This window comes from Aotus nancymaae, unplaced genomic scaffold (genome assembly GCF_030222135.1).
Source record: "Aotus nancymaae isolate 86718 unplaced genomic scaffold, 86718_ANA_hifiasm-v0.15.2.pri h1tg000012l, whole genome shotgun sequence".
Taxonomy (NCBI): Eukaryota; Metazoa; Chordata; class Mammalia; order Primates; family Aotidae; genus Aotus; species Aotus nancymaae.
In genome coordinates this window covers 18,473,435-18,494,117 of record NW_026988423.1, presented here as the reverse complement: position 1 = coordinate 18,494,117, position 20,683 = coordinate 18,473,435, and the positions used below count along the sequence as shown (strand labels likewise).

Below are 20,683 nucleotides of genomic sequence, written 5' to 3'. Positions count from 1 at the left end.
ACTACAGGTACCCACCACCATGCCCAGCTAACTTTTTTTGTATTTTTAGTAGAGACGGGGTTTCACCGTATTGGCCAGGGTGGTCTCGAACTCCTGACCTTGTGATTCTCCCGCCTCGGCCTCCCAAAGTGCCGGGATTATAGGCATGAGCCACTGCACCTGGCCAGTATAATACTTTTTTCTGTAAATTTTTTCATTCATAATATATTTTTGAGCTTTATCCATGTTGATACAGTTAGCTCTTGTTTTTTTTCATTTTCCCTGCTATATAGTAGGTCATTTTATAAATACGTTTTACAGTATTATCTCAATGACTACTTAATAGTCTATTGTATAAATGTAGTACAGTTTATTTAAACTACTACTTTTGGCCAAGCATGGTGGCTCATGTCTATAATCTCAGCACTTTGGGAGGCCAAAGCGGGCAGATCACTTGAGCTCAGAAGTTTGAGACCAGCCTGGGCAACGTAGAAGACCCTGTCTCTACAAAAGCAAAAGCAAAACAAAACAAAAACTACTCCTTTTGTTAGACATTAGGTTGTTTCTATTTTTTACCTAAAAGTATTAATATTCTTTGAGCTATTTTTTTTGTGCACAACCATTATTTCCTTAGAAATAATATAAGTTGAATTGCTTGGTTGATAGTTTCACATACTTTTAAATATGAAATAAAATATTTAAAGTGAAAAATATATACATTGCTGCAGTTATTTTGAGGAAAGGCTATGAATCCCCTTCTTTCTTTATTTCAGTCTCTCTTTCAATTGCCTGAATTTCGAAGACTTGTTCTCAGCTATAGTCTGCCACAAAATGTACTTGAAAATTGTCGAAGTCACACAGTAAGTTGGTATCGAGGAATTTCTTCACTGTTGTTTAGTTCCTTTTACCCCCAAGGCTTCTAGATTTTTGCCTAAAGCTGATATCTTTGGCTTGTGCTAATACTTGTTTTCATTTCTACATGCCTTTTCTTTTTTTGGGATAACATATAAGGGTATGCAAAATGCAAAATTAAGTAGGAATAAAATGAGCAAAGCGGCTCCAAGAATATGTGGGTGGGGAGATCCCGAATACCTGTGTTTGTTGTATCCTTTCTCTTCCTGAGTTACTTAGGCCATGTGATGTTTGAGAGATACCTTGATGCCGGAGACCTGAACCTTCTTAGTCTGTTTTATTCTGTTTTTCCAAAGGTCGATCCTCCTCCCAGCAATTTAACCCTTCCCAGGATTTCACCTTGGTGCAATGCCTTTTCCTCTTGAGAGGGAGGGCAGCAGCTTCAGAAAGTGGGCGTTTCTGTTTTTCCAACAGTGCTGTCTCTGGCTTCTACATAGTTATTCTTCAGTTTAGAGTACAGTCCTTACCAGAGTCACCGTAACCTATGTAGCCCTGTAACTTTTACTTAGATCTAGATAAATATAAATGAGGGCGTGATTATTGACAACTTTTTTTTCTTTACATGTTCTAATTTTCTAAATGAGCTGTTGTAAGAGTACATGTGCTGTGTTTTCTACAGGAAAAGAGAAATATCATGTTTATGCAAGAGCTTCAGTATTTGTTTGCTCTAATGATGGGATCAAATAGAAAATTTGTAGACCCGTCCGCAGCCCTGGATCTATTAAAGGGAGCATTCCGATCATCTGAGGAACAGCAGGTACAAAAGAAGCCTTGTTCTTGAGTTTGAAGTCATGCCTTGTCAATATTAATGTGGTACTGCTTTATTTCAACTGCATAACAAGCCGTGAACATGACTAAGCAGGACTACAAGCACCTGTTTCTGACTTTTATTTTGCCTACAGAACAGGTGGTGAGAGGGAAAGCAGAAGTTTGTGTGAGAAAGAGTGTGCGTGTGTTGCACGGGGGCTGGCAGTTGTAAAGAGAAGAAGAAATAGTAGTAGAAAGAATGTAGAATTATACAGGGATTATTGACGTAGAAAAGGAGGAGATTGGAAAATACCTCAATGAGCTATAACAAAAGGGATACCAAGCAAAGTTGTCCTTTGTCTGCACCTTTGTCTTGGAATGGTACAGATGGAAATCCTAGTTTTAAAACTAAATCTGAGTTCAGGAGCTTTTCTCAGCAACTTCTCTCTTTTAGACTTTTCTTTCTCCACCTGCTATTAAAAAATAGTTGGACATGGTGGTACACGCCTGTGGTCCCAGCTACTTGGGAGGCTGAGGTGGGAGGATCCCTGGAGGCCAGGAGTTTGAGGCTGCAATAAGTTGTGATTGCGCTACTGTACTCCAGCCTGGGTGACAGAGTGAGACCCCGTCTCTGAAAAAATAATTTAAAAACAAAAACAAAGCTGTCACTGATTAGATCAGCTTCTTGCTCATATAATTTTTTTCTTTCTCTGTTTGAAAGTCCTACAGTTCTATAAAATTCTCAAAACATTTCTTTCTTTATACAGATCTCTATATTGTTCTAGAGGACTACAGTCTGTTCCTTGGGACTTTTAAGGCCTACTTGGGAGATTTTGTTTCTTTTTCTTTCTTTGTCATAAATAGATGTGGCTGGAAGTAGTAGAGTTCCAACCTCCTTCTAGCTGCAACTTAGAGGTTGCTTAATGTACCTTTTTTTAAATCTCAGTTTCAGTGTTCGTATATCTTCATGATATTCGGCCTCCAAAAAATGCTTTCAGGCTGGGCACAGTAGCTGATGCCAGTAATCCCAGCACTTTGGGAGGACAAGGTGGGTGGATTATTTGAGGTCAGGAGTTTAAGACCAGCTTGGCCAGCATGGTGAAACCCCATCTGTACTAAAAATACAAAAATTAGCTGGGCATGGTGGCATGTGCCTGTAATCCCAGCTACTTGGGAGGCTGAGGCAGGAGAATCATTTGAGCTTGGGAGGCGGAGGTTGCCGTGAGCTGAGATCACGCCACTGCACTCCAATCTGAGCAACAGAGTGAGACCCTGTCTCAGAAAAAGAAAAAAGAAAAAAAAAGAAATGCTTTTATAGTAATAGAATCTTAATTCATCGGTGGGATAAGGATAAATTTTCATTTCTTAGTATTGCATCTAACTTTTATGCAATTTGTGCCTCTCTTATAGCAAGATGTGAGTGAATTCACACACAAGCTCCTGGATTGGCTAGAGGACGCATTCCAGCTAGCTGTTAATGTTAAGTGAGTGTTGAGGGTTTGTTTGTACATCCTTCCGACTCACAGTGGGCCAGTGAGAATTATATGCTGGAAAGTTACTCTCCTTAAGTAGAAATTGCTGGTTTTGAACCATATCTCCTGGGATAGCCAATGAGGTAGTACACTCATGGTGTATCCCTGCCGCCTTCAGCTTTCCCCTCTAAGGATATAGGGGTATAGCAATCATCTTATCCTGCAGCTTTTTTTTTTTTTTTTGACTAAAAAACCATAATTCTTAACTTTGTTAAACTCAGCATGTGCTGTAAAAATGTGTTTGTAAAAAGGTCAAATCAATCTCTGTTGTGAACATGGTGGTATAATATGAATACTTAAATTTAAGATCCTTTTTGAGATCTACTTAGAATGAGTAGAGGAAAGGTTATGGTCATTTCAGTCACTGAGAGAAGTGAAATTCAGGGCACAGAATATGGATATCCCTCTAAGAAATCTGTGTTTTAAATGGTTTCAATTCTAGGTAGAAGAATTATAACTATGAAATGGTTTTGCAAACAGCAACTTAACATAGTTAACAATTTAAGATGGACTTGTAAGAAGAAACTTTTTATTCCTATTATACCAGGGAGGAAAATTTTTTGTATTTATTTGTGAAACTACACAAGAGAGTTCATTCTTACCTTTATACTACTTCTATACCTTGTGTACATCTATCATTGGCTATAGATGTATATACTGAAAGCATACAAATACCTGTATTTGTCTGCAAGTATGACTCTGCTATTAGGCTTTAAGCTCCTTAAGTCCAGGGGTTGTGCCTTCTTGTCTTTGAGTCTTCAGAGTTTAGCACGATGCTAGGAAGAAAGTGTTCAATAAATATTTGAACTGAACTAATTGTTACTTATTTAGATCGTACCTGGCTCTTTGGGGTTTGATGAAATGCACTATTTTTGTTTTTGAATGATGCTTGGATTTTATGTAGCGCATATCTTAATCCAAACAATCCAGAATTGTCTCCTTTTCCTAAAAGCAGCAGTCCCAGGAACAAATCTGAAAATCCAATGGTGCAGCTGTTCTATGGTACTTTCCTGACTGAAGGGGTTCGTGAAGGTAAATTCTCTGCTCTGAATTTTAATTCTAGACCTGTGATCATATCTTTATTACTGTGTCCCTTTGAGGAGGCAGTATAATGAATAGTCTTGAAAGTCAGTGATACCCAGGTCTGAATATTGGTTCTGCCTCTTGGTGTCTGTTAACTTTGGACAAACTATGTGAGCTTCTGGATCCTCAATCTTTTCATCTGTTAAATGTGCCCGATCTTTATCTCAGATTTGTCATATTAATACTTGCACAGCCCAAATCTGACATTAATGACAGATAGTGATTTTACTCAGTTTTCTCTGTGTTGCTTATTCTGATATAATACCTAATCTCAAAAGCTTTTATTGAGTGAGACTGCCAAAAACGTTTTTCTAGACTAAAAACTTTTCACTTTGGAGGCTTATCTAACTAAGCTGCGTGCTAGACACATTATTTATTTATTTATTTATTTTTTGAGATGGAGTTTTGCTCTTGTGTTCCATGCTGGAGTGCAATGGCACAATCTCGGCTCACCGCAACCGCCGCCTCCTGGGTTCAAGCAATTCTCCTGCCTCAGCCTCCCAAGTACCTGGGACTACAGGCGTGCGCCACCATGCCCAACTAATTTTTTTTGTATTTTTAGTAGAGACGGGGTTTCACCATGTTGACCAGTATGGTCTCGATCTCTTGACCTCGTGATCCACCCACCTCAACCTCCCAAAGTGCTGGGATTATAGGCGTGAGCCACCGCGCCCAGCCACATAATTTATTTTTAATTATGGAGAATTTAGAATACATTCAAATAGAGCCATTTTAAAACCTCCATGAACCCAGCCTTAGCTCACAGCCAGTCATTCCCCTTCTCACCCTGTCACTCTTACCAATCTGATAATCTTTTTAAAACATAATCCAGTACCAATATGACTCCGAAAAATAGCATTGTAAACTATCAACTATCTAGTCAGTGTTCAAATTGCTAATTTGTTTTTATAATTTAAAAAAATAGAAAATTTATTTACAGAGTTTGTTTTAATGAGGACCCCAGTGTCATTTTTGATTGAATATTTGTAGGCTACCCCTCCATCCTTTTTTCCTTGAAATGCTGAATTTTTGGAGAATCTGGGTCGTTTGTTCTGTAGCATTTCCCATAGTCAGAAATTTTGCTGTTTGCATGTCCCCGATAAATTTTTAACATATTTCCATGTTCTTCTCTACTCATCTCTTATAAATTAATTGGTAGTTGTATCTAGAGATTTGACTAGACTTAGGTAAGGCTTTTTTTGGCAAGACTAATTGACAGGTGGTGAGAAAACCCTTGATCGGAAAGCACATACTATCTGGTTGTCTTTCTTTTTGCAGGTTTTTTTGTTTGTTTGTTTTTTGAGACAGGTTCTTGCTCTCTTGCCCAGGTTGTAGCGCAGTGGCATCATCATAGCTCACTGTAACCTTGGACTTCTGGGCTCAAGAAATCCTCCCACCTTATTCTCCTAAATAGCCAGGACTTAAGGTGTGCACTGCTGCACGCTGCTAATTTTTATTTTTTGTAGAGACAGGGGTGTTGCTATGTTTTCCAGGCTAGTCTTAAACTCCTGGCCTCAAGTGATCCTCCCACCTTGGTCTCCCAAAGTGGTGGGATTACAGGCATAAGCCACCACACCCCTGGCCTTTTTTCAGTGTTAGTGGTTGTCAGTGTTCCGTATCTAGATCAACTGGCTCATTAGAGGTTGCTATAAAGGCTTAAGTGCATTTCTAACCAGCTGTCAGGAAGTTGCTGAATTTAAAATGTCTCTGTGGAGCCAGAAGATAGGCTTTAGATAGTCATAGTGATGTCTTTTTTAAAAAGTCTCTCTCTTTACCTAGGAAAACCCTTTTGTAACAATGAGACCTTCGGCCAGTATCCTCTTCAGGTAAACGGTTATCGCAACTTAGACGAGTGTTTGGAAGGGGCCATGGTGGAGGGTGATGTTGAGCTTCTTCCCTCTGATCACTTGGTGAAGTATGGACAAGAGGTACGTTGGAGATCTTTATTTGCTCTGCCAGTGACGAAGCCAGTTAAGTAGGAGTGAGCTTTTGGGCAGACTAGTTTCCCATCACATATTAAGTAACTTTACACTTAGAGCTTGAATTTGTCTTAAGTCTCTCATCAGTTGATGTGAGTCAGTGAGTATTAGTATTTTGATAAATAAAATTTTACTAAAACTATGAATTTCAGTTACTCGTGTAAAGGTTGTATGCTGCTTCTGATGTTTTAAGTATGATCAAGTTTCTCTCTTTCTGTTGAAGCCTACCTGTACCTGAGTAGGGAGAACCCACTGCCTCCATATTTTCGGAGGGTAAAAGTACAGTGATTAACTCCTATGGTATGCCATTTAGAATATTTTCCCTATTATAGTATTTACTGTTCTCAATTGTAAATTCTGCCTTTGCTTTTAATATTTTTAAAATTTAATTTTCATTTGTTTAGTTATCTATTTTTGTGGGTTGGAAAGTAAGGGGGGAAGTTATAGGGAGAGTATGGGTAGTTAACATCTCAATATTCATTCCAGTTGGGTTAAGAATTAGTGAATAGCATTTGTAACATAATTCTTAACACTACACAGTTGGGATTGTTCTCCACTGATCATATGTTTTGAGACAAAACCGTGGCTTATATATGAGTCCAACTCATTAATTACTATAGGAGACAGTGGAGCTTTCCTGAACTGAAACAGGTAGCCTAACATGAGCCGTATGAAAATACATTCGCTGTAGAGCAGTGTTGGAACTCAGAGAGAGCTACTGCCTCCCTGGTTTTTCAAGGAAATAACTGATTCCTAATGGAGGAATTATGTCATCTGTACCACCTGTGCAGAAGACCTGGTGCATCCTCTTAGAAAAGAGGAAATGTTCACCAGCTATACTTAGACCTGTGGACACCTATATTCTAGGATGGGAACTCTATAAAAATTAAACAGAAACGAACAAAATCATCATGCTCATTTAGATTTCACCTTGAGGTGGTCTCACAGGCTATCTGAATTCACCTCATTAAGCTAACAGGGTATCTGAAGGGAATGCTGCTTGCACTTTTGGTAAAGGGAACATTTTAAAGCTGTTCACAGGAACCTCAGACATGTGAGTGAATTGAATAGAAAAGCCAATTCTGATTTAGCTTTCCCTCACCTGTGATCCTTGACTGTTGAGTCTTTTTTGTCAGTACCTTCCTTTCTTGAAACTCAATTAACATTGTAGGTTGATTTAACTGGCTTCTTTATGAGACCTCTGTGAATTTTTGGAATTCAGAAATTTTTCTTAGAAATTGAGAAATTATAAAACCATGAGGCTATTTCAACTTTCCTTTGTATACATAAAGGAGATTCAAATTATGGTTAATAGACTAAACAAACAGCATGTAAAATATATACTTATATGAGTCTTTTTAGCTGACCCATGGAGTTAGTTTTCACTTCAGCTACATGCTGCTTAGATCATAATTTCATATTCTGCAATTAGGCTTGCTGTTTTCTTAAGTTTTTAAACCTCTTTTGAATACTGATGATGTAATGAATGAGTTGTGTAGAGGCTTAGTGCACTTCACATATTCAAGGGTGGTTTATTCTGAGGATGATGATTGAGTAAAATGTTGACTGGCTAGTAAATTTGGAATCTTGAGGAATGTTGAACCATATTCTCTAAGAGTGTGATTCTAAGTATTCATTTCCTTTAGTGTTAAAGTTCTAGCATGAGCTTGACTTGTGTATAAGTTCTATACCAAAGGAAGAAAGTTTGATGAGGGATATTTTAAATCTGGCTGTTGTTATTTCCTAAAATTAATTTTTCTTTCTCTCACATTTCTACTCTTGACACTAGCGTTGGTTTACAAAGCTACCTCCAGTGTTGACCTTTGAACTCTCAAGATTTGAGTTTAATCAGTCCCTTGGTCAGCCAGAGAAAATTCACAATAAGCTGGAATTTCCTCAGATTATTTATATGGACAGGTGAGTTCTTGGCTGTTTTTTTTTCCTGGTGTATTGCAGCAGTAGAGATAGATGAGCATATGCTAAGTATTTTGTGCATAGGAATCACCTGGAAGTCATGATAATATGCAATTTGGATTCTGTAAGTCTAGGTTGAGGGTCTTTGCCTTTTTCTAAGACCTCCCAGGGTTGTGCTCATGTTACTTCTTATCTCTGGACCATGATTAGAGTAGCTAGAGTTTAGGTGAAAGCCCTGATCCTTTTGGGGTAGGAACTACCTTTATTCTGGGGGTGAGGAGGTTCCCTAGCAGACCTGCATTATAGAATTTTAATTTTATAAAAGTCTGGTTGATGCTAGGCGTGGTGGCTTACATCTATAACCCTAGCACTTCGGGAGGCTGAGGTGGGCAGATAGCTTGAGCTCAGTAGTTTAAGACTACCCTGGGCAACATGGCAAAACCCTGTCTCTTAAAAAAAAGTACAAAAATTAGCTAAATGTAGTGATATACACCTCTAGTCACAGCTTCTTGGTGGGGCTGAGGCAGGAGGGTTGCTTGAGCCTGGGAAGTAGAAGCTGCAGTGAGCCCTATTTGTGTTAACACACTTCAGCCTCGATGACAGAGTGAGACCCCTGTCTCAAAAAAAAAAAAGAGGCTGGTGTGGTGGCTCATGCCTGTAATCCCAGCACTTTGGGAGGCCGAGGCAGGTGGATCACTGGAGGTCAGGAGTTCGAGACTAGCTTGGCAAACATGGTGAAATCCCATCTCTACTAAATACAAAAATTAGCTGGGCATGGTGGTACACACCTCTAATCCCAGCTACTCGGGAGACTGAAGCAGGAGAATCACTTGAACCCAGGAGGTGGAGGTTGCAGTGAGCTGAGGTTGTGCCATTGCACTTCAGGGTGAGTGACAGAGTGTGATTTCGTCTCCAAAAACACAAAAAAAAACAAGAAAGAAAAGAAGAAAAGTTTTTCTTTTACTTTTTTTTTTTGAGACGGAATCTTGCGCTGTCTTCATGCCGGAGTGCAGTGGTGCAACCTCGTCTCACTGCAGCCTCCACCTCCTGGGTTCGAGCAATTTCCGTGCCTCGGCCTCTCGTGCCTCAGCCTCTGAGTAGCTGGGATTGCAGGCATGCACCACCACACCCAGCTAATTTTTGTATTTTTAGTAGAGACCAGGTTTCATCACATTGGCAAGGATGGTCTTGATCTCCTGACCTCGTGATCTGCCTGCCTCGGCCTCCCAAAATGTTGGTATTATAGGCATCAGCCACTGCGCCCGGCCTCTTTTACTTGTTTTTTATGTAGTCATTCTTATCCCATGGTTTATTTTTAGGCATATAACCAGTGAGTTCTTACAAATATACAGTTAAATAACCACCATCACAGTCAAGGTGTAGGACATGTCCAACACCCAGAAGATTTTCCTTGCCCCATTGTGATCAATCCCTTTCTCTCCATCCCCAGGTCCTGGCAACCACTTACTTGTTTTTAGACCCTGTAATGTTACAGTTTCTAGAATGTGGTATTAGTGACATTGATATTTAGTAGGTACCCTGCTGTGGCTGTGTCCTTTCTTTAGGATACTGTTTTTGGGATTCACCCATGTTGTTCATATATAAGTAATTTGCTCCTTTTTATTGCTGAGTAATATTCTAGTGTAATATGTACTATTTTTTCCATTCACCATTTGGTGATGTATTTAGTTTTAGGCTATTATGGATAAAGCTGCCGTGATCATTCACATACAATCCTTGGCATAGTTTTTAGTTCTCTTGGGTAAAATATGTAGGAGTAGGATTGCTGGTTCTATGAAAAGTGTATATTTAACATTATAAGAAATTTCCAAACTATTTTCTAAAGGGACTGTACAATTTTGCATTCCCTCTAGGAGTGTATGAGGGCTCCATTTGCTCCACATCCTTGCCAGTGCTTGGAATTATAAGTGTTTCTGATTTTAGCTATTTAGTGAGTGTGTAGGAATATCTTTTCCTTTGATTTATATTTCCTTTTCTCCCATTGAATTACCTTGGCACTTCGTCAAAAATGAATTGAACATATATTTGGGGATCTATATCTGGAGTCTGTTCTATCTGTTGTCTGGTCTAATGCCAATGCCATATTGTTTTGATTACTATGGTTTTATTGCAAACTTTGACATTAGATAGTATGAATCTTCCAACTTTGTTCTTCTTTTTCAAAATTGTTTTAGCTATTCTGGTCCTTTGCATTTCTAAATAAACTTTTATCAGCTTGTCAGTTTCTAACCAGTGGCTATTGGGATTTTGATTGGTGGTGTTTTGAACTTATAGATCAGTTTGGGGAGAACTGACATCTTAATTATATTGAGTCCTTTGGCCGAGCTCAGTGGCTCACGCCTGTAATCCCAGCACTTTGGGAGGCTGGGGCAGGTGGATCACCTAAGGTCAGGAGTTCAAGACCAGTCTGGCCAACATGGTTGAAACCCTGTCTGTACCAAAAAAAAAAAAAAAAATTAGCTGGGTGTGGTGGTGAGCAGCTGTAGTCTCAGCTACACAGGAGACTGAGGCAGGAGAATTGCTTGAACTTGGGAGGCAGAGGTTGCAGTGAGCCGTGATAGTACCATTACACTCCAGCCTGGATGACAAGAGTGAGACTCCATCTCAATAATAATCATAATACTGAGTCCTTCAATCCATGAATGGTGTGTAGCTCCATTTATTAAATGAATTAATAAAGATTTATTTAAGTCCTTGTTAATATCTTTCAACAGGGTTTTGTAATTTTTAGTGTACAGGTCTTGCACACATTTGGTTAAATTTATCTCAGATTCATGCTTTTAATTTCATTTTCATTTGTTCTTTTACAAGTGTATGGAATTGCAGTTGAGGTTTTTTTTTTTTTTTGAGATGGCATTTCACTGTTGTTGCCCAGGCTGGAGTGCAATGTGCGATCTCAGCTCACTGCAACCTCCGCCTCCCGGGTTCAAGTGATTCTCCTGCTTCAGCCTCCTGAGTAACTGGGATTACAGGCATGTACCACTATGCCTGGCTAATTTAGTGGAGATGAGGTTTCTTTATGTTGGTCAGAGGCTGGTCTTTAACTCCTGACCTCAGGTGATCCACCTACCTCAGCCTCCCAAAGTGCTGGGCTTACAGGTGTGAGCCACCATGCCTGGCCTTTTTCTTTTCTTTTTTTTTTTTTTTCTTTTTTCAAATTGACTTTGTATCCTTTGACTTTACTAAACTCACTTATTAGTTCTGATGTATTTTTTTTAGGTTCCTTGAAATTTTCTGCATAGATAGTTATATCATGTGGATCTAAAAGGCAGCTTTACTTCATTCTTTACTATCTGCATGCCTTTAATTTGTTTTTCTTACTTTATTGCATTGGTTATACCTTCAGTTAAACATTGAATAGAAGTAGCAAGAGTGAATATCCTTGTTCCTAATCTTGGGGAGAATGCATCAGTCTTACTCTTAGGTATAATGTCAGCTGTATGTTTTTCACAGATGCCCTTTATCTGATTGAAGAAGTTTCCTTGAATCTTTAGTTTATTGAGACTTTATGTCATTAATATTGTTAAATATAAATTGTGTTTGTGGGATTATTTACTTAGGTACATGTACAGGAGCAAAGAGCTTATTCGGAATAAGAGAGAGTGCATTCGAAAGTTGAAGGAGGAAATAAAAGTTCTGCAGCAAAAATTGGAAAGGTGAGTTGTGGACACCTTCATGCTTAGAAATGTAAAAGACAAGAGTAGAATATTAAAAACAGATAATTTGTTTTTATTTAAAAACTAACTCAAAGTTTAAATATTAACTAAGAGTATTTTATAAAATAGCTAAGAAAATTTTTTGTCTAAGTGTGGAGCAATCTTCAAGATCAGCTAGCATTATTCACGGGAGTAAATAGTAGTCCCAGAGTACTTAAGTGACCCAAAGTCACACAGTTAGTTATTGCAGTGTACTAAGGGGAACCTGAGTTCTGATTTTATAGCCTTTTACTTTTTCTACTCCCTTTGCCATCTTTTTCACAAATATGAGAGAGGCAAGTGTCACAACGGTCCAGTCCACTTTTGGAAAAGCAGTTTCTGAAGTGTCTAAGAAAGATAAAAAACAGTGCTTTTCTACCTAGAGCAGTGCTAACTGATTAAAAGGGCTAATATTTCTGATGCATACAAAGTTCTTTCTCTTTTGGAGGAATTTTCCTTTTCTGATTGTTGGTTTTACACTATTTCTGTGGAATGATTTTCTGTGATTTCCTTAGGAGTCCATGTAATTTCTTTCTAGTCTAGATAGATCCCACTGATTTTGCACTTAAGAAAGAGATCCCATACACAGTCAGTGGCTTGTTCTCCCTTTATCCACTTAACAATTTTCTTTCTATGACCGCCCCACCTCCACCCACTCCCTTATTAGGCCATTAATTTCCTTCAAGGGCAACACTTTCCCTACCAGGCCTAAGATGGACCCTGCACTGTACCCCCACTGCTACTTCATCTTCCTCTCACTCCGGAAGCTCTTATACAAGATGTGATTAGTCATCTGTCTTAGTAAAGACTTAAGCTGGAAACTGGTTCCTCAGATACTGTCCTGGAAGTGATTTACAGAACTCCTAAGTGTGGCAGTATTTTACTTTAAAGGTTTTACTTTGTAAGGCTGGAATTTTTAAATTATTTTTATAGAACTAACCATACCAGCTGAATGCAGTATCATGTGCCTGTAATCCCAGCTATATGGGAGGCTGAGGCAGGAGGATTGCCTGTGCCCAGGAGTTTGAGACCAGCCTGTGCAACATAGAGAGACCTCATCTCTCTCTCTCTCTCTTTTTTTTTTCTTTGAGATGGACTTTCGCTCTGTGGCCCAGGCCAGAGTGCAGTGGCATGATCTCGACTCACTGCAACCTCCGCCTCCCGGGTTCAAGCGATGCTCCTGCCTCAGCCTCCCAAGTAGCTGGGATTACAGGCATGCTCCACCACGCCCGGCTGATTTTTGTATTTTTAGTAGAGATGGGGTTTCACCATGTTGGCCAGGCTGGTCTTGAACTCCTGACCTTGTGATCTGCCCTCAGCCTTCCAAAGTGCTGGGATTATGGGCGTGAGCCACCGTGCCCAGCCGAGACCCCATCTCTTAACAACAACAACAAAGAACCAGGCATACTTGATGTTTTATAGTTGAAAAATTCTTAATTTTCCAGGAGACAATAGGGTATTCTGGATTTTAAAATAGAGCATAGGACCGTTTTCCTTAGTATGCTAATACTTTTGTTTTAAAATAAAACGAGACCCCTGAGTTGTACCTTCACAAGGCTAGAGGGGCCAGGGAACATATTCCCCCACCTCCCCCACCCTCACACACTCCACCACTGACTGTCAACATGTCTACCTGACTCCTTAATCTGGATTTTGTGGAACCTGCTCCCAAAAAGGCATTAGAAGGAACTGCCAAGCACCAAATTTTGTCAAGAAACAGCAGCTCTTGGAACAGAGAGGCTTTCTGAATAAAAAGAACCAGCCCCCTAGCAAGGCGCCCAAAGCTGCACTCAGAACCTCCAAAGAAAGAAGAAACTCCTAGGGTGGATGGCACTTGGAAGACTCCTCCCTTCCCAGAAAAGAAGGCAACTGCCTCCAGCAGTGGGTCAGGGTCAGAACAGTCCCTGGACAGGAAAGTTGCAGTGTCTTGGCTATCCCCTTCCTCTTCAAAGAATGCTGATTCTGTTGCAGCTAAGTAGATTTGCTGGGGGTGCCCTTCTAAAGATTAATAGCCAACTAACCCACTCCCAGAAGAAAGGGCTCCAGAGCAAATCCTCTTAGGTCAGTGCCCCACAGAACTCTACCAGAGCTCACTCAGAATACATGCTTTGGAACATCCCAGAAGTTGCCAAGGAAGAATGGTGGCATTTGGCTGTGAGATGCTGGACACAGGACCCAAGGGGCATGTTACTTTCTTGGCTCCATGTAGCACTGTCAGCTATAGTGGAGATATGCTTTACGACAACTACATCATTCTCCCCGGCCACTGTGGACTGCCAGACCAGGTGGAGTGGTGTCCAGAAGCAGCACATGGTGAATGTTGTGCTCTTCAAGATTGCTTGTGACAGATCTTGAAGAGACAGGGAAGATGGTGGGGCTTGCCATCCACGATGACTACAGAGCCCTTCAGAACTCATCCCAAGTCCCTCACCAGTGACAACTCCCATATCCTCCTCCTCCTTCCCAAATGGAAGGCTGATTGCCTGGTGAAGGTCACCATGTCTTTAAAGCATCTCATCAAGAAGCTGTTGAACTGGGACATCCGGGTTGGGAAAAGCAGGCATTCCTCTGTGAAAGACACCCAGGCCACCATGGAGCTATATAAATTGGTTGAACTTGAGTGGGAAGAATACCTTAGCCAGAATTCCTCAAAAGACTGGTGACAGTGGCGATATTGGTGATGTGGGGAGGCAGAGGCAGCACCAGGAGCAATAGGGCAGTGGACCAATGGTCAGCTCAACCCGGTTCACATCTTTGGAAGCTAGAATTATTGGTGAGAGAAAACCTCTACTCTAGATTTAATATCCATTGAAATTCCATCTCTAGAGTTATGTCCTGTGTCTGGTTAAGTGTCCCGTGGAAAGAGGACGCCTCCATGTCAGAACCAACGCTGTATTCTTTACCTCTTACATGGTGCTGTCCCCAGGTCCCTGGGTGCTCTGTAGCAGTGAAGCGTTTTGACTTTCAAGGGACAGGGCATACTGGGAAATGCAGTTTCCCATAGTGCCTGATCACTAGGGTGGCTATATGGCTCATTTTGTGTCTTTTCTTCTTGAATAATTGACAGCACCCTCTTTTACTCTCAGATGTTTCCTGGTTGTATAATAAATTATATGGTCCCATTTCTAAAACAGCCTCTGCTTTTGGCTCACAGTCTGCATCTAGCCTGTTTTAGGTTTTCGCTCATTCTTCCTACCTTGACAGAGGTGCCATTGCAGGTGAAGTTTAGTTCTCCTTAGGGTTCCAAGGCAGTGGAGGTAAGAGGGTAGCTTGGAAATCAATTTTTCTGATTTAGGAAAGCAATCTCTTTCCTACGATAATAGAGGTTTTATTTCATGTAGGTCCCAGTTGGTACATTAAAAAAGAATTTGTAAAGTGTTTTTTTTATGCCAGGGGTTGCAAGTTTTTTGTGTGAAAAATCAGACCTTGGTGATGATCTTGAGCCGCAGGATATAAATAACTCCCATAAGCTTAGGATTCCAGTAATAGAACACTAGGCATAAGTGCGTTAATGGTTTTTAGTCTTTATCTTGCTAAACCAAGCCCCTAAAAACTCTGATTATTCCCTTGATACATTTTTATAATGGAAAAAATAAAATGACTGTAAATTTCAGACTTTTTATTTTTTAAGGTTACACATACTTGCTTGTATATGTGTGACACACCCCTGGGAAAATATAAAAGAAACTTTTTTTTTTTTTTTTTTTGGAGACAGAGTTTCACTCTTGTTGCCCAAGCTGGAGTACAATGGCATGATCTCGGATCACAGCAGTCTCCGCCTCCCAGGTTCAGCGATTCTCCTGTCTCAATCTCCCAAGTAGCTGGGTTTACAGGTGTGCACCACTACGCCTGGCTAATTTTTTGTATTTTTAGTAGAAACAGGGTTTCATTGTGTTGGCCAGGCTGGTCTCAAACTCCTGACCTCAGGTGATCTGCCCACCTTGGAGTCCCAAAGTGCTGGACTTACAGGCGTGAGCCACTGCTCCCTACCAAAAGAAACCTAATGGATACCATTAGGTAGTAGAACTGAGGTAGTAGTAGATGATGTTTATGGTCTGTTTTTTACTTTTCTCTATTTGAATTTTCATACCAGGTACATGCATTACTTTTACTGTTTAAAAATGTTGCCTGGACACAGTGGCTCACGCCTGTAATCCCGGCAATGTGGGAGACTGAGGCGGGTGGATCGCTTGAGGTCAGGAGTTCCAGACCAGCCTGGCCAACATAGCAAAACCCCATCTCTACTTAAAATATTAGGATTAGGAGCCCATTTGAAATGTTTCCTGCCAGATATAAAACTTCAGATTGTTGGTAGTTTTTACTTTTGTAGAGAATTTTTACCGTATAGATCGTTTGAGTACCCTATTAAATATTGTATAGCCTCTAGGAATAAGCCTTTCCGTTGACTCCCTGTGTTAAATAGATCTTTTGTCAGTGAATCTTAAAATGCAAAACCAATTTGGGCAGTAGCATACCAGTGTCTTTGCCTCTTAGGTATGTGAAATATGGCTCAGGCCCAGCTCGGTTCCCGCTCCCTGACATGCTGAAATATGTTATTGAATTTGCTAGTACAAAACCTGCCTCAGAAAGCTGTCCACCTGAAAGTGACACACACATGACATTACCACTTTCTTCAGTGCACTGCTCGGTTCCTGACCAGACATCAAAGGAAAGGTAATGAAAAGAGTTTTTTTAAAAATACTATGTATTGCTTTTTCTGGTATAATTTAAACTATGCACCATCTTTATACCTGATTCACACTCACCTATAAGAGCACAGGAGCTGTGAACTCTTTATCTTAAAGGGAAGGATTTTGTTGACTATCACTTGGGTGGGAGTGTTCTTAATTCTCACCAGTGCATTTGTCTTATCCATAGTATGATTGAGTTATTTCAGCAGCTTCTCGAACTCTCTAGGATAGTGTTCAGGTTCCACCCAGGGCTGCCTTGTTTTGAACTACAAGCCAGCTACCATTAAAAGCCTTTCTCAGAGGAAACCTCAAGCCCTGCTCTTCCAAAATATCTCATGCTTCCACACTTGAAGTATGCATAACTATGTAAACATCAAGGAAAGAGAGACTTATTCCTGAATAGAAAATTAAAACTTGAAAAAGAACTGGCTAGAAATAAGAGAACAGCCTAGAGGGGCTTGTCTAGTAAAGACAGAGGGAGAAAAAGTCACAGGAGCCCTCTGATTTTATTCCAGTAGCCAACTGCAACAATCTCTATTGCCTAGAGGAGCCATGAAAAGTAGCTGGGACATTTGATATGTGTGACCTGGCTAATAAAAACACTAATACCCAATAAAAACTTAGATAGTTTTGTCAAAAAACCTTAACTATTCTCCCCAACACTCCCCCTACAGGTATTAATATTTATTCATCCATGTATGCATAGAAATGCTTATTTGGATAGAACATACCGAATGTCAAGAATGATTATCTCTAGGGAGTGACATGAGTCTGGGGATAGGAGTGGAGCTGCCCTTTCACTTTTTATATTCTGCTTAGATTTTTGAATTTCTTTTAAAAAATAGAATCTTTTAATGTATATCATGAAATGTAAATTGAATTTTTAAAAAGTGGTTCGTCAGGCTATTTAATCAAATAAAATAATAGTGCTTGATACTAGATTTAAAAATTACAGGGAAGTATATGTGTGTAATCTCCTGAAATTGAGATATCTGTTCTCTTGTTGGGCTTATATTTTTCTGTAGGTATGGACCTTAGGCAAAAGAGATTGCCTCCATTATTTTGTGCATGGGAGAGAGTAGGGAAAAGGGAGTGAGGGTTTTTTTTTAAGCCAAAAGTAAAGAAAGTTTATATTCTTCAGCTTTGGTGTAAAAGAGAAACCTAACTACAATTAGAAGCTTATTTTATATTCTTGCTGATTTGTTCACCTGCAGTTTTACTCTGTTTGACAATAGGTTAACAGAGAAATTAACATTTACTTTATATGCTTTATTCTCTGTCAGTTGATAGTAAAGACATAAAGAATTTGACATTTATATTTTGTAGATGAGATATTATTTACCTGAGGCAAAATACTCTTTTCCTTGGGTATTTAGCTAAAGTAGTGGAGCTAGGATTGTCTGACTTGAAGCTCTCCAAGGTGTCACCTAGTGTGTTTTCCTGTGAGTCGTATGTTCAGCCGATGCTTCCATTTTCTTGCTTCTGTGTATTTTGTTCCTGGATGGATAGTACCACTTTAGTTGGGTTCATCTCTGTAGTTGATTCCTTAATTCTTGCAGGCCTAGTCTTCTCTTTTCCATCTTCCTTCTCATCCCATCTTCATGAGAAGGAATAATCAATGATCAGAGACATGAACTAAAGACTCTGACCAATCCGCCTTTGGATTCCTTTTCTTTACCTACTAGCTTGGTGAACTTGGACATGTTGCTTAATTTCTTTAACCTTAGGCTTGCAGTTGGTAAAATAGGAGTAGAATAGTATCTGCCTCACAGGCCAGTTGTGGTACATGAGATGAGTTATATAGAAAAAAAGGTTGACTCCATACCTTTATAGAGTTAATGCTCACTGAATACCTGTACTTTTTCATATAGCATCTTGCTTTCCAAAGTACATAATTTAAGCCAAGATATCTTTTGAAAATTATCATTATGAACACGATTTTTGTCTTCCTCAGTACGAGTACAGAAAGCTCTTCTCAGGATGTTGAAAGTACCTTTTCTTCTCCTGAAGATTCTCAACACAAGTCTAAACCACTTACATCTTCTCGGTCTTCCATGGAAATGCCTGCACAGCCAGCTCCAAGAACAGTCACAGATGAGGAGATAAACTTTGTTAAGACTTGTCTTCAGAGGTGGAGGAGTGAGATTGAACAAGATATACAAGGTTGGCTCTTTTAAAACTTGTCAGTTACTCTTCCTTTTCTGTTTTTTGACCATTTGGAGGTTAAGCACCTTGGTACACTTCCTGACATTACTGTACATGGTACAGAATTTTTTCCCCCAGGATGGAGTCTTGCTGTCACCCAGGCTGGAGTGCAGTGGTGCAATCTTGGCTCCCTGCAACCTCCGCCTCCCAGGTTCAGGCCATTTTCATGCCTCAGCCTCAAGGGATTATAGACATGCACCACTACACCTGGCTAATTTTTGTTTTATTTTTAGTAGAGATGGGGTTTCACTGTGTTGGCCAGACTGATCTTAAACTGATGACCTAAAGTGATTTACCCACCTTGGCCTCCCAAAGTGCTGGGATTACAGGTGTGAGCCACCACAGCTGACCCATGCTATTGAATTGTGACATGGTAATTGTGACTTCTTTTGTTCTTTTAGTGCCCTGTAAGCTTGGCTCACACACCCCTATTACACAGATGTGGAAAGATCCTCCCTCAAAATTTCTGGGAAATGATCCCCTTTGCTGGTATTTTTCTGCATCTGCTGATTTCTGTTTCTGTGGTAGTTTATCTAAACCCTGGCTTAAGTTGACCCAGATTTAGCATTTAGCTTTTCTGGACTTCTGTTTTTTAAAGTCTTTTCTATATGAAGCATGCTTTTCTGAAAGTTAACAAGGCAGGGTATTTGAGCAGTACGCACAATGTAAAATTGGATTATACAGCATTGTATTCTTAAAAAGTCCTTTGACCTCATTGCCCATATTCCTCAGAATAGCCTTACCCTCGCCTTCCTTTCTCCTTTTGTCTAGGGAACAAAAAGACGATGGAAATTCCAGATTCTTCCCAGATTCCTATTCAGAGAAATTTAGCCTTACCCTTTGTTCTGTTTTCTCATTTCAGATCCTGTCTGAGACATACATTTTACAGCCAAGTGACCCATTAAGATGTTTTCTTAATGGCTTAATCTTTAAGAAATTTTGGTGCCAATGATAAAAAATAATTTTTAAAACCTTAATATAATTATATTGAGCTAAAAGCCTTCATAACCTAAAGTACTAGCTGCTTTAAAACTGTATACTGTTCCAATGCAAGACACCTGAAAAAAAAAAAAAGAAACAAAACTGTACACTGCTTCGTGGTTCGTAGAGGGAAGCTGAAATCATTAGGACCCTAAGCAATTTTCTTTGCTTAGTTGTAGTAGCCTGTATAATATAGAATGAAATCATTTTAATAAAGCTTTTGTTTTTCTTTTTCCAAACAGATTTAAAGAATTGTATTGCAAGTACTACTCAGACTGTTGAGCAGATGTACTGTGATCCTCTCCTTCGTCAGGTAGAATGAAAATTGATGGGAAAGTGGTCAAGGCATGTGCTAATGGTAGATACAAAAATAAAATGTGATAGTTTTTTTTAAAACCCAGTAGGAATCTCCCTAAGATAGAAGAATAAACTTAAAATAGAAATTGATGTTATTCTGTTTCTTTATTTTAGGCTAAAGAAAGCAATATATATTTTTTTTACCAGCGACAGGACCTAACACGTACTTGTTTGAATTCTGCCACGTAGAATTTTTTCATATTGTAGAAAGGTTTGCTATCAGATTTTAAGAAAAATTACTCACAAAATGGTACTTTAAGTAGTGCAGTGGAGAAAACTGAACTAGGGACAGTTATCTTTTCTTTCCAAAAGTTCCATGATTCTTCAAGATCTTTCATTAGCAACATGCTTTCAAGCTTTATTTCTGTAATAATGAATTCCAAAAGGGAGTTGGACAGGACAGAAATTCTTACTATCTACACAAGTTTTTGTTTAGAATAAATTCTGGGAATGGAGGGAAAAAGAGCCTTCAGAAATCTTTCTGAACCTATTCTGGTTAGGGGGCATGGCCTTTCCGTGGCTTCTGTGGGAATGAATGGAATGGGTAGAATGGCTGTAGGAGGAGAGCCCTGCTTCTAGAATCGCAT

The 20,683-nt window shown here is 39.6% G+C and overlaps 1 protein-coding gene and 1 pseudogene across 11 annotated transcripts in view; both read left to right on the top strand.

Annotated features, from left to right (window-relative positions):
* The window catches only part of USP28 (ubiquitin specific peptidase 28), a 78,387-nt gene that overhangs the window by 41,603 nt on the left and 16,101 nt on the right, over positions 1-20,683 (top strand). For 4 of the 11 annotated variants that reach the window (XM_064375430.1, XM_064375429.1, XM_064375428.1 and 1 more), the window contains exons 6-15: positions 753-839; positions 1,511-1,648; positions 3,049-3,122; positions 4,126-4,202; positions 6,033-6,181; positions 8,022-8,149; positions 11,728-11,823; positions 16,357-16,536; positions 18,508-18,716; positions 19,982-20,052. In XM_064375430.1, coding sequence (XP_064231500.1) covers positions 753-839; positions 1,511-1,648; positions 3,049-3,122; positions 4,126-4,202; positions 6,033-6,181; positions 8,022-8,149; positions 11,728-11,823; positions 16,357-16,536; positions 18,508-18,716; positions 19,982-20,052 — 1,209 coding nt within the window. Of the gene's footprint in view, positions 1-752; positions 840-1,510; positions 1,649-3,048; positions 3,123-4,122; positions 4,203-6,032; positions 6,182-6,449; positions 6,533-8,021; positions 8,150-11,727; positions 11,824-16,356; positions 16,537-18,507; positions 18,717-19,981; positions 20,053-20,683 lie in introns of those variants that run through there. The other 7 variants (XM_012470488.2, XM_012470494.2, XM_012470492.2 and 4 more) reach the window with 5 other exon arrangements.
* Positions 13,278-14,628, top strand: LOC105729601 (interferon-stimulated 20 kDa exonuclease-like 2; annotated as a pseudogene).